At 33.5% G+C, this 27,410-nt stretch overlaps 1 protein-coding gene across 1 annotated transcript; it reads left to right on the forward strand.

The window, feature by feature from the left end:
- Window positions 1-3,033: 3,033 nt before the first annotated feature.
- Window positions 3,034-5,985, forward strand: LOC106105897 (esterase E4-like). Its single transcript, XM_013286357.1, has 3 exons — window positions 3,034-3,202; window positions 4,321-5,600; window positions 5,687-5,985. Exons 1-3 carry the CDS (start codon window positions 3,074-3,076, stop codon window positions 5,835-5,837), a joined length of 1,560 nt encoding a protein of 519 aa, XP_013141811.1. The 5' UTR covers window positions 3,034-3,073; the 3' UTR covers window positions 5,838-5,985.
- The last annotated feature ends 21,425 nt before the right edge of the window (window positions 5,986-27,410 follow it).

Consider the following 27,410-nt stretch of genomic DNA (forward strand, 5'->3'; position numbering starts at 1 on the left):
TGCATTATGACTTAGTTAAAAGACGCATTAGAATTTACCTGGAAACATTAAAAAAAAAACAGGGAATGATTATCTTTAATTCCGGTTTAATCGGTCATTACCAAAAAATACTACTTTTTTTTTACATTTCTGGATATCTACATAGTATTTTGTCACCTCATTACACTACATAACAACCTCCCGTAAGATAAATAATTTTACTCTCAGCTTTCCAACCAAGACTACTTTCATCTTGTACAGTCGGGGTTTTTGAATGTGTTCCATCCAGTTACCTATTCGTTTAAACGCATTTAAAAAAGGTGTGAAACAGTAATTAATAGAAGGCGGCTATCAAATGGGTTTCTACAAAAAAGATCGGTCAGATATACTAATTTCTTTTTATTACTACTATCTCGTTTCCGTATCTGACTGCCATCCAATTTGTTATTTGAAAGAAGAGACGGAGTTTGTCTCATTGCAAGAAACAAAGCAATTTTTCTATATTTGAAACACCGCAATTACCGCGACTGTACCTATGCTTGACCAACATTTCGTAGTTTCTACTAAAGAGTATAGTAAGTTTCTACGACCCTCTTATGAAATTTCTGATAAGTTTTTGATGTTTCTGTTTATTGCGGATTTTAAAAGAGTTTAATATCGTAATAGTTTCTTTGGTTTTTTCTTAGTTCTATATGTTGATATTTAATTCCAATAATTTTAACAATCTATTCTTAACTGACAAAACTGTATACATGACAAATATTATAAAGAGGAAAGATCTGTATTTTTGTATGCATTGAAATAATTCAAAAACTACTGGGCCGATTTTAAAATATTTTTTTACCGTTAGAAAGGTAATCTATCTGTGAGTAACAGGCTATATTTTTTTCAATTTCACGCGGACTAGGTCGCGAGCAACAGCTAGTGATATAAAAAAATAATTTTAACATAATTAGGTGCATAGTTAGCCGTGGAATTCCAGATGTAATTACATTTAATCATTTACATAGTAATGCACCTGTACATTGTTAATGAATGATGGCTCACATTATGTAATAAATAGTTTTGATAGGGTCATCATCATCACTATACGACCCTACTGAGGAGCTCGGAGCCTACCCTAAATTAGGGTGACTATGCCATAGTCAAGGCCCAATGCGGGTTGGTAGACTTCACACATATATTTAAATTTCTTCGATATGTGCAGGTTGCATCACGATGTTTTCCTTCACCGTAAAAATGTCAACATATGAAAATTCGAAAAATCGAAAATCACATTGGTACATGGCGGGATTCGAACCCAAGACCTGTAGATTACAAGTCAAGTACTTAAACCATTGAACCACCGACGCTCTGATTTGATTGGGTACGGTAATAAGAAACGTTAATGGTATATCGATTGGAACTTTTGGTGGGTACTATACTTACTATTCCTAGGCAATGTGTTCAAGACAATTTCATTTTTTATTACCCAGTAATGTCCAAGGAGTATTTATTAAGTTGACAAGGCAATGTTCTCATTTGTACCTTTAAACTGCGTTAAAGCTCTCTAATACATTTTTTGCAACTAAACAAGATTAGATCAAGCAATAATATTTCGTTTCTACTCTCTTTGAATTCCTTAAATATTTGTTCAAAAACACATTTTCCTATAAAATTACTTAAATATAACAAGGGTTTACTGCAAAGGTCGCAATTCGAGATAAAGTCCGATACAATCTTACGCAACAGCAATTTTCAAACTAAAGAGTTCTCACAAAAGGCTAAGCTATTCTGAATATGCAAACTTTAATCCGTCGACTAAGAGTCGCTGTTGACGCCATTACTGGGTCGCATTATCCGACATTAAGCGCTCTTATTGCGGGTATTTTGTAAAACTTTGCTTCGTTTTGTTTCGGATATTTTTAACATTGTATTATAGTTATTGTATAGTAGAAATTATCATAATTTTATGTTAAAGACGTATTTTATTGAAATTTGATATGTCCATCAAATATTTATAGTTCAATGAGCTGTTGCCCGCGACTTCGTCCGCGTGGTATTAGAAAACATACGAACGATATAAATTACAAAAAGCTACGTATCCCTCCGGAACCGGACATTTCTCTGGGATGAAGCTTATCCCATGTGTACTCCCGACTTTGTTTTATACCTGTGCCAAATTTCAATAAGATATATTGAACCGTTGCAGAACGATCGAGTGAACATTAAAAAACTAAATTAATGAATCCCACGGGAACCGTAACTATTCCCGGGATAAAAAGTAGCCTATGTGTTCTTCCAGACTATGCTCTAAACCTGTGTCAAATTTCATGGAGATCCGTTTAGCCGATTAGGCTACAAACGTTAACAAACATCCATCCATCCATCTAAACTTTCGCATTTTTAATATTAGTAAGATTAAAATATGTAAATGTCAAATCTAGATTTATATATATCTTCTATACATTTAATAAAATTGGAGTGTCTGTTTGTATTATTAAAAAGAAAAATTCCAGATTTCGGGAAGATGGTGTATTTGCGTTGCTGATAACGAAAATCGCATTTAATTTTTTTGTATTTCTATCAAAGACCGTGTATTCGAGTGCGGAATTAAATTATCTAGAACACTATTCGTTATTCACTTCGGTAAACATATTTTAGTTCACAAACTGTAGCTAAGCCAATAAATAAATGAATGTTCCATTTTTTTCTCGTCATGGAAGCCTTCCCTATAAGTTGTCCTGTCTGTACCCAGTAGAAATGTACCTTAAATTTTATCATTAGCCGTAAAAAATATACATCATTCTTATTTCAATGAGAGCGTTACCTAATCATACTAATACTATACGAGTAAATACGTAAGTTTATTAGAGTTTGTAGCCTAAACGGCTCAATATATTTCGATGAAATTTGGTAGATGTAGAGGATTCTGGAAGAACACAGGCTGTTTTATTTTTTTAATTCCACGCGAACGGAGTCGCGGGTGAAAGTTAATAACTTTATATGACAAATCGTTGTTTCAACGATTATACAGACATGTTAATATTGATAAGATATTGTACGTATTTTTTTTATTTAGTTACTGATAAGCTGTCAAATTTCATAGTGTACAATGGTTAGAATTTCAATTCCTCAAGGAATATTAACTGGTGGTGAGGTTAAAACTGATAGTGGATTCGAGTATTATGAGTTTTTAGGGGTGCCGTATGCTAAACCTCCAATCGGCGAATTAAGATTTAAGGTAGACTGTTTCTAGATATTGATTTTTATAATATATAACATTAAACTGTCGTGGTTTTTACAATTATAATGTTTGTAAGATACGGGTTTCTTACCACGATTGAATTGTTTTAGCTCCCGATATTTCGGCACAGTTGTATGCGCCATGTTCATGGGCTGAAGTGATGCGGTAGTGTAAAAAAAAAACAACCCAATCGTGGTAAGAAAACCGTATCTTACGAACATTATAAATTATTTTTATGCTTTTATATGTCGTTTTAGACGTAGATTTAAATCTATTCAGCACTAGATATATATACTTTTATATCTGTACTAATGGTATAAAGAAGAAAGACTTGTTTTTTTATATGTATTGAAATAACTCAACATCTGACAGTGGTAGTGCCCGCTTTAACATCTTAGCACGAATGGGTCGGCACGCCCGGTGTAATACCACGACCATACAGAAGACAGGCGTGAAATGGACGTAATTCCGTGTTTCGTCTGATGAGTGTGGTGCTGGATGCCTAATTTAAGTCCCTTTCTCTTTACCACCCTTTCTTATAAGGAGAGGTTGGGAAGAGGAAGTGGATTTGACGGTGGAGGAGATGTATAGGAAGGGGAAATATCCTCTTTATGTGCGTCTCCTCCTCCGTCGTATAAGGGTAGGCAACGCATGTGCAATTGCGGACGTCCATGGGCAGCGGTCGCTTCGCCATTTTGGCGATTTCAGGTGGCCGCTCGCTCGTTTGCCACCTTATGTTATAAAAAAAAATCTACAAAGCTGATTTTTTAAATTATCTAACCATTAGAAAAGTAATCAGTGAACATAGGTTATATTTTTAACATTTTTTAATATCACGAGGACGAAGACGCGAGCAACAGGCTAGTTTACCTATAAAGTGATTAAAATTTGGATTTATTGACGATCATAAACCTGCCTATATTTAACTGGTAAGTTTATGTAACGCAAATTGATAATTGAAAGTATGAATGAAGAAATATTATGTTAAATGAAGCTGCAAGCCGCATCTTCGTCTACGGCGAATTAAAAAAAATGTATCTTCATTCCAAATTTAAAATGTAAAATCTCACTTCGTTGTTCTTTTAAATATCTAAAGTCTTTGATTTGATTCACAGATTCCTCAACCACCAGAAACATGGGAAGACGAACGTGATGCTGCAACCGCGAAAAAAAACAATGTCGCTACTCAATTTGATATTAAAACTTGCAATATCATTGGATCAGAAGATTGTCTATACTTAAATGTATATACGCCTAAATCACTCTTAGATAACACTCTTCCTGTTATGGTCTACATTCATGGAGGTAGTTTTTCTTCTGGAAACGGCATTATTAAATCTGAAATTGGACCTGATTATTTAGTTGAAAACAATGTAGTATTAGTCACTATTAACTATAGATTGGGTATTTTTGGATTCCTATCATTAGATATTCCTGAAGTCGCTGGTAATATGGGTTTGAAAGATATAGTTAAAGCATTAGAATGGGTTAATATAAATATTGGTTATTTTAATGGAGATAGTAATAATGTAACTGTATTTGGTAATGATGCTGGTGCGGCTTGTATAGAATATCTTTTATGGTCAACGACAACTAAACAACTATTTCACAAAGCAATTTTGCAATCGGGTTCTATACTTAACTCGTGGTCACTAAATAGAAAACCTATGGAGCTATTACAAATGTTGTTGAAGAATTTAAACTATGAAGGTGATATAAACAAGAAGCGTGAAATTTATGACTATTTAATGTCACTTTCGACTAAAGAACTCATTCTAGCAAACACTAAAGCTTTCCCAGATGAGGACTCTAAGAAATTAAGTTTCGGATTTGTACCTATTATTGAAAATAATTATAATAATAACGAATCATTTTTAACTGGAGATCCAATTAAGATGATCAAGGAAGGGAAATTTAATAGAATACCTTTAATTAAAGGATTTTGTAGTAAGGAAGCGTCATTGAGAAATATGTTGGGAAATAATTCTGTGAAAGATTTGTCGGAAACTAAAATGTTTAATGAATATGTTCCCAATAATTTTAATGATGAAAAATGTAATGATATTATTCGGAAAGTTTATTTTGACAATGATTTAGAACATGATTATGAAAAAGCAATAGATTTTCTAAGCGATTTAGATTTCATATCAGGAATATGGATTTCAGCTAAATTGATGGCAAAATTTGGCGTTCCGTTACACGTTTATGAGTTTTCTTATGTAGGAGATATAAATATGAGTCAAATATTTAAATTAAATGTTAACGGAGCAGGTCATTGCGATGATCGTTCGTATATATTTTCCAGTCAAATAAATAAATTGGTAGGTTTTAATGAATCAGATAAGATAATGATACAAATAATGACGGAATTTTGGACAAATTTTGCAAAATACAGGTAAAAATGACAACTAAAACAGTGAATAAATAAAACCAATGTTTGCCAATACCACCAAAAAGTACTAATTTCTTTTTATTTTTCAGTAAACCATTATCAACCAGTGATCTTTCGATATCTTGGCCGTTATTTTCAGAAGAATCCCCAGCATATTTAAGCATCAATAAGAAATTGGAAATTAAATTCGATTATGAAACGGAGAAGATGACGATATTTCAAGATATATTCAAAAAGTAACCTTTATTATTGTAAAAGTCTTTCTATCAAAGTTTTTTCTTAGAAATCTAATGTGATTTTTATTCAGATTTTACGTATGTGGAGTATTCTCCAAATGACGTTTTATGATGCAAGCAATGTTTTCCTAATTAATCATTTTAATCTTAAATTCGAGTTACTATTTTAATTAACATACTATTGATAATTGAATTATTTCATATTCAAATACTAGATAAATTAATTAACCTTACAATGCTTGGGACAAGACTGCTTAGTATTTGTAATGACCATTATACTCGTACTTGATGGTGTTACATTTTGTAGGCTGCGGTTAAAATGCGGCTAAATATTATATCTGTTAGTGCCTTCTAAGAGGTCAAGAACATCGTCCAGGTCATAAATTTTAATGACTATCGTATTAACTGTTTAACTTCTTTTGTTTCTTAGAATAATATTTAAACACCATAAAGTTATATAGATTGTAATGTGATACCGCTAATGACTTATAAATGATTAGCTGATGCTGGCGACTCTGCACACGTAAAATAAAAAAATATAATGAATAGACTATGTTACTCACAGATAAATTACCTTTCTAACGGTGATAGAAATTTTAAAATCGGCCCAGTAGTTTTTGAGTTATTTCAATACATATAAAAATACAAAAATCCAAAAGTTTCCCCTTTATAATATTAGTATAGATTCGTCAATAATCAACTTCACCTATGTGAAGTGATCTGTTATTCAGTTATTAAATATTTACAGTTTTCTTTAAACGGAATCCAGAAATCCGAGTCTTATTAAAGTGATTTTCCACAAGAACCCCATAAATGTACATATTTATTAAAGAAATAATTACGTATTAAAATACAATCAAGGTAGAGTTTCAAGCTTAGATATAAAATAAAAATCTTTGCTTACATCTGTTTTGACAAAAGTAGTAAATGTCTATTTATTTAAAAATCTGTTACGAAAGTAATTAAGTCATTCAAGTCTTCAAAATAAATTGTTGAGACATCTTATAACGATTTATTTATACAGTAAATGTTTCGACTAAATTGTAACAAACTTTTGTCTGACAGTTGGTTTGTAGCTGTTTTGTTTCGGTCGAGTTTAAGTTCGTCTCTAATCATTATTTTAACAGCTATTCCGCTTGAAAAGATCCGTCAGAAGTTAATTATAAAGGTTGATTCTAACGGCAAACTTTTAACTGAGTTCATTTGCTATGACACTTTTAAAAGGGAAATTTGTTTAATTAGTTTTTAATTGAATACAACATAACTTAAACGCATTGAACAATTTTAATTGACGTCTTCCGATTACTCATTAGTCAATCAATTCTCAAAGAGCGACAGGCCTATTGGCTTACTAAGTAAAAAACAAACACTCTCCACAAGGAAATGATACATGGAATTGAGAGTACCATTTCAAATAGCAATTACATGAAAAGCGATCAGAGACACACGGAAGTCCGTGTGAACAGCGATACCTCTATTGGACATTGATTGTAAAGCACTGAGCGTTTTCGGAACACCCACGTTACTTATTCATTTCAAATACACGAAATCGAACCTTAAACACAAGATATACAGGTCACTTTAACTACATTTGTATTGTTGCGTTGTGGTAGTTACGCCGACATTTCAGTTCCTTTTGTTCCTTGCATCGTGTGACAGGACTAGACCGAGATTGAAGTGTGTTGAATGTGGGGTTTCAATTTTAGGTAGATCTACCAATCAGATATACCGTTGTTAGATATTTCGATACAAATTATTTTTTTAAAAATTATATACGAATGGTCATATGAGCAATATAAGTTAATTGCTTTAGACAAACACTAAGGCAACTACGTAAAGATATTGAACGTTCTTTGGTTACGACTTTTTTTTTTTTTTTTATAACATAAGGTGGCAAACGAGCAAGCGGCCACCTGAATCCGCCAAAATGGTGAAGCGACCGCTGCCCATAGACATCCGCAATTGCAGATGCGTTGCCTACCCTTATACGACGGAGGAGGAGACGCACATAAAGAGGATATTTCCCCTTCCTATGCATCTCCTCCACCGTCAAATCCACTTCCCGTTCCCATCCTCTCCTTATAAGAAAAGGGTGATAAAGAGAAAGGGACTTAAATTAGGCCTCCGGCACCACACTCATCAGACGAAACACGGAATTGCTTCCATTTCACGCCTGTCTTCTGTGTGGTCGTGGTTTTACACCGGGCGTGCCGGCCCATTCGTGCTAAGATGTTAAAGCGGGCACTACCACTGTTAAACTGACTAAACCGACTATTAGCTGAGCGACTGAAGAACTGAGATACTGAGGGGCAGAGCTGCGCCACGCCTTTCAATAATTTCTTACATACAAAGTACTTTTGAATTACGTCGTCTATTAAAAAATAATTAATTACTAACAATTCTTTTTTTAGAAAGTATGTTATTTTAAAAGTTATTGTTCTTCACTTTCTTTTAAAAGTAATATAGTCTCACGAACTTATCTGGCGCCACACTGGCGCTGTTATAGAGATTAGTTCTGTGAGAAAATCTTACTACTTACTAATATTACCAATGCGAAAGTTTTTTTAATTCCACGCAAGCAAAGCCTGGGGCTACAGTTAGTGTAAAAACATTCTTAGGCATAAAACCAAGTGTTTTCTCCAAGATTTGGACACATAAATTAACATTTCATAGCTTTTGAATCAATTCTTTTTAAATAAATATTACTTGTCCGAGTATATGATAATCCTTCGAAGAATATTAATACCGAGATAGGTAATCCCACTAACAAATGCCATTAGTAAGATACTTAAAGTTTTAATTCGCTTAAGCTTACTTAGAATAAGCTGGCGAATAATTAGCAACTGACGTTAAGCTCTAAGGCTCATTATTTACGGATTGTAATTAACGAAATTATAAAGTATTCAAATAATGTCCATTGGTTTGTTTATATTTATCCATAATGTTGACACACTCCTGCGAAACTTGGTCCACAATAAAAAGACTCCACAAATCGAACTAAAACTACAGAACAAACAACCTCAAAAACAACCATAGAATGCAAAGAAAACCACTAGACAAAAAACCGAAGAAAAGAAATTTCAACTCGAGGGAACCATATCTTACAAGACAAACATCTACGAATCGTGATGTAACAAATAAACAGTGCCATCTGGTATGGAGTAGCGGAAACGGCGCCGACACAAGTACGTAAGGTTGGGACGGTAAAATAATGTCTTCCTATTTAATCACTATATTACTCATCCTTAACCCTATTTTACTAGATAAATATAATTTTTTAAACTTATTTTTTCCGTCTTTAACCTAGAAAACGTTACGGCTATATCGGCGCTTCTTTGTCTTTTCCTACATTCACTCCAGTCTTTCATACATTAGTCAAATTAATAATTCACTCTATACGTCGTTTAGAACCAACTTTCTTATATTTAATGGTCATGTTGGACAATACGAAGGAAGTAACGAACGAAATTTTATATAATATTACATTTAGATCTGATTATGGATACAATTTATTCTCTTAAAGGGTATCGTGCCTCATCAAAACCTTTATTTGAACTTTCTCTGCGAAGTGTGCTATTAGGGAACTGTGTGACTTTAAACGTCTCAAAGGAAATGCTTCATCAAAATTCATGAGCAATTGTTGAGTTTCACGGAAGTTGAGTGATATTATACTTTTATTAGATTCTCCGCGGTATATGAACATGTATGAAAAAACATAATAGAAAACAGTAGGATAGATAGATGTTTGGTTATATTAAACAACAATTGTTTTTGTTAGCAGGTTTAAAAAAAATAGCGCCTGTGACATTAAATAGCAATATTTCTTTTATGATTATTATTGCAGTTGCATTAACTTGCGACTTAACCTTCAATAAAAAATTGATATCTTGTAGCATGTTTTAAAATCAAGACAATAGGGAAAATATGGATCTACCATACATTAATGAATACATCAGTTATAAACACTAATAAGTTGGACATATCGTCCAAATTTCGGACACGGTTACGTAGGAAACAAAACAATATTGTTAGTATAGTTAAAAGCATTCGTCTATGGATAAAGCAGCCACTGCCCATAAAAGTCAGACGGAATATAAAATCTAGTCGTGTCTGTTCAAAGCCGTGACTGTAAATGTTTTGCATCTATATCAAATTGTTTTTAAATATCGAAATATAACCTCATTTATTATCATCATTAAATTATGCCAGTATATAGCTCAGATTTGTAAAATTGTTTTTCTTGTTATTTATAAATAAAAAAAAACCATTTGACCTGTATTTTATCTGTGGTTAACAAAGCGTCCTTTATTCCTAGTTCAAAGACTGACTGGATTAACGATTTAAACTTGAGTGGCAAGTAATTAGTGTCGCAAACACAGTGAGAATTTATTATGCCGCTTTGAACGCAGTTCCTAACACTCAATTTCCACTTGGCGGCTAACGGAGTGACCGCCTTTTGTATGGAATCATCCTATTTCCACTGGCGCGACGGCGATTGTTGAAGAGTTTAGATTCCAGTAACATTTGTATGCTTATTGTGTTTTAGTAAAAGAGAATAAAAGGGATAACAAAATATATTAAAACAGTTGTGTTAAGGCATTGGAGTTTCTGGTTAGATGAGCGACAGTGGCGCGGCTAATAGTTATGTGGAAAAACGCTAAAGGCAACGTTGTGCTTTTTAAGATGACCTCATTTCACTCTATAGCAACAATCGGGTATAAGAACGTTAACTCAAAAGCTGTTAATAAATACAATAATAGACGCCATAAGGAAATGTCGCGTATAAATGACATTAACCTCTTTAGGCTATCATTCTGGAACAGATTTAGGAGGTTTCTTGCACCATTCTCTTACTTCTTACTAATATTATGAATGGGAAAGTTTAGAAGGATTGATGGATGTTTGTTAGAGTTTATAGCCTTAACGGCTGAATGTATGTGGATGAAATTCGGCATAGATTTAAAGCATAGTCTGGAAGAAGACATAGGCTACTTCCTTTTGTTTTTGTTTAATTTCACGCAGACGCAGTAGCGGGCCAAAGCTAGTATATTTATTATAAATGCAAAATTTTAGATAGATTGATGGATGTTTGAGAGTTTGTGTATTTGTTTTTTTTTTTTGCTTTCACGCGGACGGCTTCGCGGGCGAAAGCTTTTTTCAAAGAATTCTCTAGTTTTCGTATATTTAATTGGATAGGAAAATTTTAATTATAACTATTGTAACAGGAACAATTAAATTCACTAAAAAACGGGGTAACTTTAACCTTACGTAAATTACTTACTTTAAGTGCACTCCAGTTCGCAAATAAACGAAACACGAACGTTCCGTACACGTGCGGTACAGAAACCCAACTCTTTACAAATGGCTTTTACAAATACCTGCATATGGAGGTATTGGCATTATGTAACACTTACAAAGAAAAATATATCATATTATTCATGCTAATATTATAAATGCGAAAGTTTAGATGGATGGATGTTTGTTAATGACTGTAGCCTTAACAGCTGAAGGGATTTCAATGAAATTTGGTATAGATGTAGAGAATAGTCTGGGAGAACACGTAAGCTGCAAACTTTTGTTAAATGTATTACAATTTTATATAGCATTGGTTCCTTAAGGGCGCCCACACCTTTGACTAAACTATCGTATAATTGTTTACTCTCACTATGAGCTTATATGGAGGTGCGCACTACTCTATTTTTAGTTGTGCAACTAAACAGTTTAATTAGCTACGAAACAATCGACAATCGGACAACAGTTCTGTCGAGTGTCATAGAGTAACAAATTGTTACATGTAATGATTTTAAGTGAGAAAGGTTAACAAAGTTTAAAATTATGATAGAAAAAACACCCAATACTATTAAAGAAAACAGACAATCTACCTGATTGTAAAGACTAATTAAATTTTCATATAAAATTAAATAAGGCTTGCTTGTTATATTCCAAAATTTTCACGTAATATTTGTGAGATCTAATGTTTTTCCCTCGTGGTAATACAATATTCAAAGCTCGGCGTTGAAACTGTTTGTTTTAGATGTGTTTACATGACATGTGTTGCGAGATCTGTTTCCAAATTGTTGTTCATTTGTTTGATGTGCTTACGAAAATTTTGTCTATTTTAAACAAGGTTTTTCCTCAAAATTTTTCCTAAACAGTTAGTTAAACTCTTGTTTTATTATTTTTTGACCTCCGCCGCCACACGTGATACACGTAAATTTAACAACATAATAAATTAATAATTATTTAACGGCTTACTCACGTCATACTTTCCGGTGACGGCACCGACCAGTTTCAGACCCTGCGGGGGTACTTCTTCAGGTCGAGGGTTAAAGATGTATCGCGGACAAAAAAGTATGACGTAAGCCGTAAAATAATTAATTATAAAATGCCTCACGAAAGTTTAACTAATTTAACATATAAATGTTTTATCGCCTTATCGCTTTCGGTATAAGTAGTGTATATTTTACTAGCTTTCGCCCGCAACTCCGTACGCGCGGAATTAAAAAAAATGCAAGTAGCCTTTGTGTTCTTCCAGACTATACTCTACATATAGATGTAATTTTTGGTATAGAAAAAATTTCATTGAAATCCGTTCAGCCGTTTCGGCTACAAACTAACAAACATCCATCCATCCATCTAAACATTCGCTTTTATAATATTAGTGAGATTAGTCAACGTCACATTTCTCAAGCATACAAAATATCCAGAATCCGCACTGGGTCGCCGGTACAAAAGCATTGTCGTATGTTTAACTTGAAAAACTGTCTAATTTTCTTACGTTAACGCTCAGTATTATGACTAACTATAAGGAAAGATGGCTTTATGTTGATTATTTCCTAAATTTTAGGAGGGTAATGTTTTTAATTGGTTATATTTGTTGAGTTCTTTGTGCAGGATGTCAGCTGAGCTTACTTTTTATAAGTTAACTAATAAATAAAATACAATAAGCCTTTGATGCTGTTCTTAAATTACAGTAATGTTTGAAATTTACAAATATATGCTATCTAATATTTAGGGAGAATCTATGCGACAATCATAATGTTAAACTAAAACAAACCAAAGCTTAAGATAAACAAAATTTAAATATTAAAAACAAATAATAAAAATATATATTCACATAAATAAAAAGTAATTAATTTTTTTTTTATTAATTTTATACTAAAGTTTCAATGATTACAAAATACTAATACATTTTCTATAAAGGCAGACTTATTTGACAAATAACATCATCAATCTTAGGCTTCAAAGTAAAATTGAATAAAACGTATTTGACGATGTTAATTTTTATGAAATATTATCAGAATTTACCACAAACCGTTTTGTATGAAGCCTCTCTGTCTTACTTAATTATTTAATCAACGGACCAAGCCGCAGTTTACAAAGCGTCCCTCTACAATTTCACTTATTTAAGGCCTCCCCTTATCATTATTTACAAGAAGCATTTTAGTAAATCGCCTTGTATTACACAAAGATTTTGCCTCAAAATTATCATTGAATTTTTGGTACATTAAAAAAGACTATTGTTTTTCAGATTACAACCTTAATTCTTACTAATATTATAAATGCGAAAGTTTGGATGGATGAATAGATGTATGGATGTTTGATAGAGTTTGTCTAAACTACTAAAAGGTTCTTGATTAAATTTGGCAGATGTAGAGGACAGTCTCGAAGAACACATATGCTACTTTCTTTTGTTTTTATTTTATTCTACCCGGACGGAATCGCGGGGGACAGATAGTTAATTAAGAGTCCCTAGATGCTAATACTAAATTTTCTTATCGGTCACAATTATGTAACAATGGTCGTGTGTACGGATAAGCTTGTCAACCGACAAAGGTCTCTTCTAAAGGTTTCGTCACATTCTTGTCTCTTGCTAAACGAGTCCATTCTGGACCATTTTCTTGAGTCATCTTCCCATCTATTGTTTTGTCTGCCTCTTTTTTATTAATAACTTGGTCCATTGCTTTGATTGATATTTGCAAGTTACTTTGTAAGTATCTGGAAAAGAATACGTAATCAATAACACATATTCCTGTGTTTTAATACATTTTTCCTACTCGCCATTTTCTTATACGGAAAGGATGGTAGGGGAGAAGCGAATTTAACGGAGGAGGGGACGCATAGAAGAAATGTCCTCTTGCTGATTGTTACCTTTTTGTTGGTTAAAGGTAATGCATGATATTATCGTAAGAGAAGTAGAATGAATAGATTAAAAAATATTCTTTCAATAACAAAGCGTAGTTTCCTATGTAGGTGACATTTTCTTAAATTGATTTTAATAATGCGGAAGTCGGCGTTCCCAGGTCACCTTGTAGTTTAATTAAAGTCCTTCACAAGCTTTAAATTATTTTAGCAACAACCATACTATGTAATCGCTAACTGAAAATTGATTTTCACACAGCTTAGGAACAATAATCATTTTGAAGATTTTTGGAAGTCAATTCTAAATGTATCAATGATTATAATATGATTTAGAACTTCTGGATGAATTTATATTTTATTCCATATTGTTTTTGCCGTTTTTATTAAATAAATTTCCATTTATCTTTTGGCTTGACAAATTAATAAACTAAAATTACTCTCCAGTGGTTTCCTTTCGCTCACTTGTTTCTTAGAATCAGAAGATAACATTTTGATCTTTCTCCGAATTTCATTAAATTGCGACATTAAAGACTGAAATCTGTCTGGCTTAAATTGTGGCTGATGGATTTGAATGTCGGTAAATATACCAATTCTCGCGTTAATAGTACCATGAAAATAATTCAGTATTATTAAATCGATATTAAACGCGCAAGAGTGTGCGATTGTCGATTGTTTCGCAGCCAATTCACTACAAATCGAGTAGTGCGCTCGTCATAAGCTCATAGGAATCAAAGCAAGACTAAACAGTTGTGCGATAGTTTAGTCAAAGGTGTGCGCTCGCTCTAAATATGTAGTACAAAGTTAAACAATTAATAAACATTAGGTTACCGCACACGGCGCCGAGGGACATAACATGTTATCGTATTCATGAAAAAATTAATGAATAGTCGGCCGCTGCGACAAAAGCAGAAAATTTTCTAGTTTAGTTTAATAAATTTTTCCCGAGGCTTTAACAATGATTAACTTTATTTTGGGTAGCAATTTATAATTGCACTAGCTGATCCCGTGCGGCTTCGTCCGCATGTAATTATTAAAAAAATGTAAAATTCTCATTTACAAATATCGAAATTGAAATGCACAAATGACAACGAAGGCCTTTGACATCAGATAACAATGCTACCATTGGTAGCTCATTGGTTGAGATTCGTCGTAATTCATAATCAAACATTTTATTTTTTACAAGCTGTGGCGCGCAACATCGTCCGCTTGGAATTTAAAAAAATAAAAGCGAGTGGCCTATGTGTTCTTCCAGACTATCTCCTACGTCTATGTAAAATTTCATGGAGATCCGTTTAGCCGTTTAAGCTACAAACTAACAAACGTCCATCCATCAATCCATCTATCTATCCATCCATCTAAACTTTCACATTTATGATATTAGTAAGAAGTAAGATAAGAGCACGTACCCTTTGACTAAACTATGGCACAACTATTACGTCGCGATTTGATTCCCATGAGCGATATGGTGGTGTGCACACTCCTCGATTTTTAGTTGTGCAACTAAACAGTTGAATTGGCTGCGAAACAATCGACAATCGTACATTTGCGCGATAGTTTAGTCAAAGGTGGCGCCCGCTCTAAGAGTTTATGCATTTTTTCTTAGAATTAACCTCCGACGTTCATTTGTTCTGGAAATTAAAAAAAAAAACGGGTTAAAATCTTCGCTTCACGTCTGAACAAGCTATAAAATTGGACCTGCGAGACGAAGTGTTTGTTTTTCTTGTCAACGCAAATGATGTTATTCCCATTCGAGTATCGAGAAGCACGCGTCTGTGGTTGTTTTGGTTGCGTACTTTGATTAACATGGCAGACGGTGTTACAGGTAAATTTATTTAGGACAATGACTAAGGTATACGCAGAATTAACGTTCTACGTGACTTACTCTTAGTTGAATTAGAGTAGCTAACGAATTAGTAATCAAGCAAATTGAAATGTATCTAATGTGCAAAACAGACACAATAAGAATGACAAACTAGAACTTTCTTCAACATAAACTCAAATAATATGCATGTTGTTAACAAATTTTTATTGATCTACTAGCTGTTCCCATGCGGCGTTATCCGCATAAAATTATAAAAACTATAATTTTTTTGTTAACATATGTTAAATTATGACAATCTTGCTACCTTGATGTTGGCAGCAGCTTATAGTCTTTATTAGGGTTTTTATCCAATTTATTTAACCCCCTAAGTTTAATACCGTGAAAACATATCGTAAAGCGTGACGTAAGCGCTTTTATGAAAAAAATATTTAAAAAATATGCTGTAATTGCCGAGATCTTACGCCACAAAGAAGTGTATTTACACTTTATTATATTAGTATAGATGTGCCAAAGACTAGAAGTTTAGTCGCGCTTTGATTCCTATAAGCGTATATGGAGGAGCGCACACTACTCGATCTTTAGTTGTCCAAATACACAGTTGAACGCTGCGAAACAATCGACAATCGCACAACAGTTTTGCGATTGTTTAATTAAAGTACAAAACTTCAATTAATTTAATTTAGATAAATTCGTTACGTTTCCTTCAGAACATTTTTATATAATAAGGTGGCAAATGAGCAAGCGGCCACCTGAATACGCTGAAATGGCGTTGTCTACCCTTAGTCGACAGAGGAAGAGATGCACATAAAAGGTATATTTCCCCCTCCTATGCGTCTCCTTCACCGTCAAATCCTCGTTCCCTTCCCTCTCCTTTTCGTATAAGAAAAAGGGTGGGAAGGAAAAGGGACTAAAGTTGGGCCTCCGTTACTTAAGACAAAACGCGGAATTGCTTCCACTTCACGACAATATTATTATCACGATGTATTCGTGACCTGTGTAATAAATAAGAGCAAGCAAAATGTAAACCATTAGTGCTGCAATTACGAAACGGTAACGCAATTTGTTATCAAAATTGCCACTTAATTACTGCGTAGCCGCTGGCATGCTCAATTTTCATTCCTTGCTATTGCTTGCCAAACTATACTGGATGGAGTAAAATCCTAAACTAGACTGAATAATAATTCCATTTTAAATGCTCTAATCTACTTGAAGGCAGTCTTCAAAAATTTTACACTAGTGTTAATAATTTTTAAGTTTTTCTCCCTATTTACAAGTTTTAACAGTGGTAGAGCCCGCTTTAACATTTTTGCACGAATGGGCCACCACGACCACACAGAAAACAGGCGTGAAGTGGGAGTAATTCCGCGTTTCGTCTGATGAGTGTGGTGCCGGAGGCCTAATTTTAGTCCCTTTTCCTTTCAACCCTTTTCTTAAGAGGAAGGAATGGGAAGGAACAGTGGATTTGACGGTGGAGGAGACGCATAGGAAGGGGAAATGTACACTTTATGTGCGTCTCTTCCTCGGTCAATTAAGGGTAGGCAACGCATCTGCAATTGCGGATGTTTATGGGCAGCGGCCGCTTTGCATTTCGGTGGATTCAAGTGGCCACTTGCTCGTTTGCCACCTTATATTATAAAAAAAAAAGTAGGTAAAGTCTGTAATATGTGAATGAAATAAATGGAAACTTTTATATTTGACTCTAGTCTCAGTTTGGCAAAGTATAGTACTCGTATAGCAAACACTATAAAGATAAGCTGACGCCGATCGTCAGCGCCATCTCTCGGTATTGTTTGTAAGTCAGGTTACTGTTGTGTTTAGATGCCAAGTTTAGCCACTTGTAAGACTTCCCAACTTATAACTACACTTTATTTATGTTTCTTAATAAAGATCTTGTGGTATTTCCTTCCGTATGGTCCATGTAGGATATTTTCTACAATACGTACAGCGACACATCTCTCCCATCTTACATAATATTGTAAATGCGAAAGTTGGATGGATAGAAGCATGTTTGTTAGAGTTTGTAGCCTAAACGGCTGAACGGATCACGATGAAATTTGGCATAGATGTAGAGGATAGTCTGGGAGAACACATAGGCTCTTTGTCTTTTTTTTTTCAATTCCATGCGGACGTAGCCGCGGAGTATTACATAATACTTACAACACAACAAGTTACTTAGAAAAACATTCTTTCTTCTGCATTCTAAAAATGCCTGATTTTTCTCACGACTGTACGAATTAAATACCTCTTAAACGAATAAGTCAGTCATTATATAAAATTGTATAAACAATTTTCTTTTTATGAATTCACAATCTAACGAAATGAATAAAAATAAAAATTTTGCAAACGAAAAGGAAATAAATATAAAGGAATCCTATAAAGAGCAAACATCTGACGTCGAGATACAATGCGTAATATCGAAGTCTATTTCAGTTTTACAATATTCAAACTTTACTCCGGCTCGGGGTTAGCTCTTAGCGCGACTACATAAGCGCATATTAGGCAGGCCCATTACTGGATGAACAAATTGCCTCTAGGTGTGCCTAATGCATTTCATTATATCCCGCCAATAACTAAATCTGCAGATATACATTGTTTCGATATCACGCCAAGATTATAAAATAATAGTACAATACAAAGAAGAAAACAAAAAATATTTCGTTACTTTCGTTTAAAAAAAAATGCGTACTTTACTATGATTTTTTTTTTGTTTGAACAATGCAGGTTATTTTCCGCAGTCTCTTTCAAATTTCCGAGCATCAATAAAGTTTGTTTGTAACTGTACAGTGCGTTATCAACCTTTTTCGCGCGACAGTCAGCTAACATAACAAGCCGGACCCTTTATGTTCCGAGCTCTTCCTTTATTGAAAGCATTCTCCGTTGTGTATTGTCTTACTTTTATCTACGATTTTACATCACGCGTCATGAGATATTGTTTATTTAAATTTTATATAGCTTTGCGTAGATAAATTGCTATGAAGATTAACAATTATTCTTTGTATTACTAATTAATATTAAAAAAAGTTATAGTCAGGCATTATTTCATTCAAATATCAACAAATGGTCATGACATTTTACGTGTTTATACATGAGCAAACATCCTATTGGTTAAGGATTCCGATCATGAAGTTCTAGGTTCGAATCAACTATTAATTAAGAGCACACCTTTGACTAAACAATCGCACAACTGTTGTGCGATTCTCGATTGTTTCGCAGCCAATTAAACTATTTAGTTGCACAAATAAAAAAGGAGGCAAACGAGCGGCGGGAACATTAGGTGGTCAACGACGCCCATGGACATCCGCAACACCAGAAGAACTACAGATGCGTTGCCGGCCTTTGAGGAAAAGGTAGTCTCGCTTCTTGAAGGACCCTGTACTGCTTTGGAAATACAGCCTTACCTTTAATAGACGTAGGATAGAAGATATTTCCCCACTCTTATGCGTCTTCTCTGGCATAAGCTTAAGAAAGGGAAAGTAGCATAAAATCAGTCCACTTGCACGCACACTTATCAGAAAAAAGTATGTCCTGTCTTCTTAGTGGTCGTTGTATTTCACTGTGCTAACTGGCCAATTAGTAAAATATGTTTTTGCATGCTCTTGTAATAATATAAAAAAAATAACTTTGATGTAGATCTGATGGAAATTTTATACAGTAATGCCTTAATATATCCTTAGATTTAAACAACGTGTGTAAATTCTGACACTTATCTCCGCATTTCAAAGTTTTCTCGTTAAATGCACTAAAACTTAGCGCCGACAAAGATCCAAGTTAGAAACTTCCTGCCCATTGTGGTGGGATGTTAAGTTTGACAATTATCTTCTGTAGAGATATTCTGTTCTTCAGATTTAATGATTTATTGATAAATCAAGATAAATCCAAAGGTCGTATTTATTTCTATAAAAAGGTAACTCATTTCCTCCACTTACGTCATTTACGTATTGTTAGCTCACAAGGTCTTAAGAATTTTAATGTTTTGGCACAATTTATTAAAAGATGAATAAAAATTACTAGCTTTCGCCCTTATTTTCCAAATTAAATGGATGCGGTATGCAATAAACTCACCAAATTGCATTTAAATATTTTTTAGTAAAATACACGAGGATAAATTTGACGTTTTTTTCGAATTAATGGCTATGTAACTATCTCGTAATAATAACGTAGTAAAAAATATCAAACAACTCAACAGGGAAAGGTTCCACCAAAAATTAAAGAATTTTACGCTACTATGACATCATTGTAATCAAACAGTCAGGCTGTTTTTTTTAGTATGTGAGGGGCGAGTTCACACAAACATTTATATTTGTCGATTGAGCCATTTAATTACATTACAAAGACAGTAAAAGTACTAAAAATTTCTTAAATTGATGTTTCATTAATAACCTAAAAGAATAACAATACGCTTTAACTAATTTCTCTGTTTTTAAGATTAGATAGATAGTGTTTTATTACAAAGATGGTGTTTTGTTATAGGCTCAAAACCTACGAAATTTAGCTCGAAAAGAGCACCAGCTTTTCAGTCATGCGGTCAAGAGTGCAAATTGCTCTAATAATTGTAGAATTTTGTAAAAATTTTAGATTTTAAGTGTACTATCTAGTGTTGAATTAACGACGTTGAAACCACGTAGACAAAACATACCTTTGGTTGACGCAAAAACCAAAGTCGCGACCACTGATAAACGCAACCTTCACTATTTATCTCTTCGACAGAAGATTTATAACTGTCGTTTTTCGCAAGTTTAAACACAATAATCCATCAATACGACATAGTAAAAGTTTTTGTACCTAGGAGCAATTGTACGTGAACAGTTAAAATACTTAGGAAACATACTATCATCCTTATATTTCCCAAATTATATTTCGAATTCTATTCTTTGTTTTAATAAGGCATTGTTCTTTTTATTAAATCACTAGGTTTCTCCCGCTACTCCTACGTAAAATGAAAAATAAATTAAATAGGTAACCTATGTGTTTTTACAGGTCATCCTCTACATCTATGTCAAATTTCATCGAGATCTGTTCACCCGTTTTGGCTACAAACTCTAACAAACATCCAACATAAACTTTCGCATTTATGACATTAAGATAGTAAAAATATCACATTTAAACACATCCTGTTTAAGTATATTTACCTCAATTAAATTGGAATGTTTTTTTACGGATTTCTTAAGTTAGTAACAATTACATCACGTGAACAGGAAAATAGGTAAGCGGCAAAACAGATCATATAAGCAAATTAATTTTGCAATAACATTTTAATTACTACGGTAATTTAATTAGAATCTAGACATACAGAACATGGGAAAACGAAATAAAAATAATGATCTTTGATATGAAGTTTTGTTTGAAATTTGATTTAACGTTGGTTTTTCCTTCCTTTTTTTGTGATTAGTTTTTATAACTTATTTATTTCACTAGACCCGCAACACAAGGAAGTAAGTGATCAGTTATCTACAAAATATTCTCGAATTATTAGCAACTTGAAGAGTTCGAGAAAATTCGAAACAAAAGACATACGATGTGATATTCATTTAATTACAACTAAAATCATACTAATATTAATATTATAAATGCGAAAGTTTAGATAGATAGATGGATGTTTGTAAGAGTTTGTAGCCTAAACTTCCGAACGGATCTCGATGAAATTTTGCATATATGTAGAGGATAGTCTGGAAGAACACATAGGCTACTTACTTTTGTTTTTTTACTCCACGCGGACGAATGCGGGCGACAGCTAGTGTACCTGTAATTTACTAAACACGATTTAAAAAGTATTTTTTGATAGAAAAAAATTGACGAGTGAAAGCAAATCATCCTTCAAAATATCAATTTCCCCGGTTTTCGTTTATAAGGTGTGAAAACGGGTCTCGTAAAGGATATAATATTTTTTATTCATAACACGTCACCAACATTCCTGCTTTCCCCGAAATCGAAGCGGGCGGACGTGGACAGAAATCATAATTTATAGTAAATACCACATTGTTATGTTAAGTTATATTTAAATGCATGTGTCTATTTGCAAATATATGTAGATTAAAATATATGAACCTTTGTGAAATTCGTTTTAGTTTTTTTTTATATCGTAAGATGGCAAACGAACAAGCGGCCAACTGAATACGCCAAAATGGCGAAGCGACCGCTGCCCATAGACATTCGCAACAACGGATGCGTTGCCTACCCTTAATCGACGGTGGAGGAGACGCGACGCACATAAAGAAGACATTTCCTCTTCCTATGCGTTTCCTCCATCGTCAAATCCACTTTTTATTCCCATCCGTTCCTTTTAAGAAAAGGGTGGAAAGGGAAAGGGACCAAAATTAGGCCGCCGGCACCACACTCTGATGAGTGATGTCTGAACCGCTCCCTTCACGCCTGTCTTCTGTATGGTCGTGGTATTACACCAAGCAAACCGACCCATTCGTGCTAAGATGTTAAAGCGGGCTTTACCACTGTCAAAAGTTTTCACTTTCTTAGCCTGACTAGGAGGATAATTATTTGTACAGGGAATAAGTGTACAATCAGGAAAACTGGTGGTGTTCCACTTAAAAGCTACGATTATTTGAACATTTTCAAACGATAACGTTATGACGTAATTTTTAAACGTATCTGTACAAAAACATCTGAATACTATTAAATTATTAATGTATCGTATATAATTACGGTAGTGTAAGATTTAAAAAAGTAAATACTAAAAAAGGCTTCCCTTGTAAATTCAGTAGATCAAGCCGATAAAAGTTTTCTCATTTTCACTTGGGATTATAATTAAGATAACATTCTACTTATTTAGGTTACGAAGTTATTTTAATTAAATAAATAAAAACAAACAACTGATAACATTATAAGCGAGTTTTTAGAAATAAAACTTATTGCTTACATTTTAAGGTTTAAAACAATAATTTTACTTAAAAAAAAATTAGCAATTTAACCATCTTCTTTCAATATTATGCAACTAAGCACGGAATTTAAAAAAATAGATTCGAACCTATCACTTTGTTCTTAATCAACAAGATAAATGGTAAATGTTTATCGGAATACTATGTTAAAGCCATTAAAGTTACATGGTAGTACTTAAGTTAAAGCAAGTTTAATTACGGGCCAGCCAGCGTGCGGCCAGCACTTTAAACATCGGCACCTAACGCAAGCGACTAAATTGAAATATTAATGAAGCACCACATCGATACTATACTACAAGAAGATTATTTTCCAAGCTTTAGTACAAGCCAGACAGTTTATTTTCAAACTATCTTTCGCCCGGCACTCCGTCCGCGTGGTATTAAAAAAAGTGAGTAGCCTATGTGTTCTTCCAGACTATCCTCTACATCTATACCAAATTTCATCGAAATCCGTTCAGCACTTTTGGCTACAAACTCTAACAAACATCCATCCATCCATCAAAACTCTCTTATTTATAATATTACTATGAAGTATGATTATATGTCGCTCAATAAAAAAAAAGTTTTGTTACCTATATACATCTGTTCGTACAGACTATGTTCTGCATCTAGAAATTTCAATATCACTTGAACTGTTCAGGATATCTCCAAACAACCAACATCCAACCATCCAAGCTTTCGCAGTTATAATCTTACTAAGTTCGGGACAGATTTTTTTATAAATCATGACAATTGATATCATTATGTGTCTAGCATAAATCAACCTTAACTATTAAACAATAAAGTGCTAATTCCGAAAGCAGTAGTAGGTTCATAGTGCAGCATCCAACTATGTTGACGTCCATATTATTGTTGGGTTAAAACACATGTTTAACTAAATAATGTCTATGTTTGGGTTATTAGTATGTTTTAAGTGTCAATTGTTTATTAACATTTATATCATGTTTTGTGGCTATATGAAGGGAAAATATATCTCTGAAATGAACTCCAATTATAATTCTTTGGATTCGGCGGAAACGAATGACGAAACTTTTCTCATTTTCACTTCAAAAGATAATTTAGATAAAATTGGACATCTTTTTACATTTACAAACACCTTAATAAACAAGTATGAATGGTCCCGTTCTCAAGCAAAGCTTTACAACTTTGAAAATAAACTTTATTGCAAGGAAAAATTAAAAATTCGCAAAATTATCTCATTGTGAGAATCTTAATTTGATATTTTTATTATTTGCATTTTTAACAAATGTCTAAAATATTTTGTCGAGTTACGAATTCTTTGCGCTTATTGTTAAAAATTAAATAAGAATAAATTCCTATGTCGAGATATCTCCGTATATTGTGTTATTTATATCATTAGCGTATCAGTTTTATAATAATTTTGACGAATTAAACAAAATCATTTTTAATTCAGACGAAGTATTAATGACATTTTGCAACATCATAATGTAATTACATTAATTTTCACTGAAATATATTTCAGCTAAAATATTGAAGTTCTTAATTTAATAAAATTTTACATTTGATAATATAATATTCTTATAATACAAAGTCATTTGTACGTCTGGTAGAAGTCGAAAAACAAAAGCACTAAGACCTATTTCCACTAAAAGTATAGCCGCGTATAGTACTGCCTATCCTATAGTTACCTACTACAAGTCGGGGCTGAACTATATCTATACTATAAAGCGTAAACACACACTTCTTCGTCGCCTAAGATCTCAGTAATTTCAGCATATTATTGAATAATTCTTTTTTTAATATAAAGCCCTACATTTACGTCACGCTTTAGGCTATATTTTCACGCCCTTAAACTTAGGTGGTAAATATTTTGGATAAAAACCCTAATGTGGGAAAGATACCATAAGTTGCTGCCAACATCAAGGAAGCAAGATTGCCATAGAAGTTAATTGGTATTTTTATATTTGCAATTGACAATTTGACAAATGGAAACAATAAATTAATAATTTTATGAGGATGAAGCCGCACGCGAACAGCTAGTAATACATACAAAATTCAGTTAACATAACTGTAGCCATATTCGAAGTAGTTTTTGTTTATTTTACAATCTTCAATTATCTATCTCCTCATGGTAACACCAATCATTTGGAATATCAATTTCGAGTGGCGAGAGTCGCTCAGTTAAACACTGCAGTGGAAAAGGGATCTTAATAGCATTCTATTTTAATCACTAGATAGCGTTGAAGATAAATTCATTAACAGTGAGCAAATAAGATGGAAAATGATTACATCTATTCGACAACTAACTGTTCCCCGCGACTTCGTCCACGCAATATTAAAATAAAAAAGTAGTGTAATAAGAGCAGGGGTATCTTGGGCCGAAACAGCCAAAGAAAACACAGCAACAAGGCGGCAAAAAGTCGTTTATTGGTTATTACACCAATGTGGTTGGTCTGCGCGCGGACCCCGGGTTGGGAACCACACGCAGATACAAAAAATGTTCAGATATCGGGTAACCGTCACAGAACAGCAAGCGGCTACCTGCTAAATTAGGCCGTCACTAACCGCAAGCGACCTAATTCAACTGCACTACTGTGCTATTCTGAATAAAATTAGTCACGATACAGCAAGCTAATGTACTCAGAATCGCGTCGTAGGAACTAAAGTGGAGAAGACAGTAAGTGTTTTCCCTTTACTTCTCTCATTTGCGTAATGTACATGAAATGACTTAACCTAAGGCGCATGTGATACAACATCGTGTTTTAAAATACAGGTGGCGCCATCTAGTTTTGTACGTAGAACAACTGTTTGCAGTAAATGTTTGTTACAGTAGTATATAATATGCCCGTCTATGTCAGCTACACATCAGTGAAAATCCGGTCGAAATCGGCCCAGAAGTCTCGGAGATTACCCGGAACAAACGTGGAAAGACAGACAGACAAAACATTTTTAAATGCGAATTTCGATATGAGCAACGCAAATACATCATCATCCTGAAATCTGGAATTTTACAAACAGACACTAATTTTGTTACATTTATAGAAGACAATGCTTTTTTTTGATACGAGTGGAAAGCTTAGCTATTATATTATAATTCATAATTTACCTATCTAGACGTGATAAACAGTAATTTATATACAAAACAGAAGGCAAGATGGTGCATTGTTTGTATTATTCAGAATGCAGGCACGCCTGGTTCAATAAATAAGAGGATTTAGCCGGTTCATGCTCCAGGGTTACAGTTTGTCAGAATTTACTATGCAAATGGTTTTCTGCAGACGCTACTGTTTACGGTCTCAAGGAGTAACAGTCTTTGAACCATATCCAATGGAATGCATAGACAAAAATGTTTTGTACTAGTTTTCCCCCGTTTTCGTCTGCGCAGACTTTTCAATAAAGGTGCAAAATACCTATTGTGTTCTAAGATATTAAATTATATAAGTGACATAAGATCTGTTGAACCTTTACTGTTAATTTATATGTGTCTAGCTTTCGCCTGCGACTCTGTATGCGTGGAACTAAAAAAACAAAAGTGAGTATGTACTTCCTGACAGTCCTCTACATCTATACTAAATTTCATCGAAATCTGTTCATCCGTTTAGGCTACAAACTCTAAGAAACATCAATTCATATAAACTATCACATTTGTAATATTAGTAAGATATTTTTGATTTGGAATAAAAATAAATAAAAAAAATTGCTGGCAACTTTGTTTCGTAGATAACTAAATCTATTGAAAAAAAAAAAACGAAATCTTTGATATCAGCATGTTTGAAAATCGATTGTAAAAACACTTTATTCAGGCAGTTTTATTCTTATTTTGATATACGAAAGTTATAGATATAAATGCACCGCGCTTCAACGCGGCCCCGGTGTAAGATCTTTGGCTCCCTGTAAATACTACGAGATGAGAATCTTTGCTGAGAACAAATTGCTTTGTAAATTGAATTGGCTTCGTATAAACTAAAATAAGACGTTGAAGTCAAATTGATATTGCCTTAGGTACGCCAAGTATCATGCGCTCAGTGAAAACTGCAGCGTATTTTACTAAATAAATTCATTTGAAAATTGTAAGTTTGGTTTCCATAGTTAGAAAAATACATTAACTACACTTCTTTATTCTATAGTTATGAAGTACTAAATAAATAAAATATAAATCCATTTACACTAACAGTTAGTTAATTTAGACACACACCTGAACACTTAGCCCAGATATTCTACTGGGAACGTGCTTAAGTTGAAATATCTAACTCTCAAAGCGTCAGAACAAAAATAGAAGTTTAAAATTACTTGCATTTAATATACAGCTATAAAATAATTATTTCATAGAAATAAAAACAATAAAATAACTCACACCCCTTACCCAGTCATGTAGGCAGAAACAGACTTTAAAGAAATGCTGTTTGCTTTAAAGAAATGAATTAATGTTTTTTTAAATTTCAGATTCTATTACTACAAATCTAGAGGTATTTTAATCTGCCAATTTTTTTGATAAGTTAGGGGCCTATAACTCCCGCAGGGTCGGCGTTATTCTATCATCCTTCATCTGTCATCACTCTCTTCTTCATCATGTCTACCACTACCGATGTACCTCCACACTCATAACTAACGTACCAATATTTTGTATCATCATCATCATCAAACTGATCATCATCATCAAACGCATCTGCAATTGCTGATGTCTATGGGCAGCGATCGCTTCGCTATTTTGGTGGATTCAGGTGGCCGCTTGCTCGTTTGCCATTTTATGTTATAAAAAAAA

The sequence above is a fragment of the Papilio polytes genome, unplaced genomic scaffold (assembly GCF_000836215.1).
Source record: "Papilio polytes unplaced genomic scaffold, Ppol_1.0 DF824269.1, whole genome shotgun sequence".
Classification (NCBI taxonomy): domain Eukaryota; kingdom Metazoa; phylum Arthropoda; class Insecta; order Lepidoptera; family Papilionidae; genus Papilio; species Papilio polytes.

Coding starts and splice junctions, on each gene's coding strand:
- LOC106105897 (XM_013286357.1), top strand. CDS start 3,074: ATGGTTAGAATTTCAATTCCTCAAGGAATATTAACTGGTGGTGAGGTT. Junction 3,203..4,320: donor TCGGCGAATTAAGATTTAAG/GTAGACTGTTTC, acceptor TTTGATTCACAG/ATTCCTCAACCACCAGAAAC. Junction 5,601..5,686: donor ACAAATTTTGCAAAATACAG/GTAAAAATGACA, acceptor TTTATTTTTCAG/TAAACCATTATCAACCAGTG.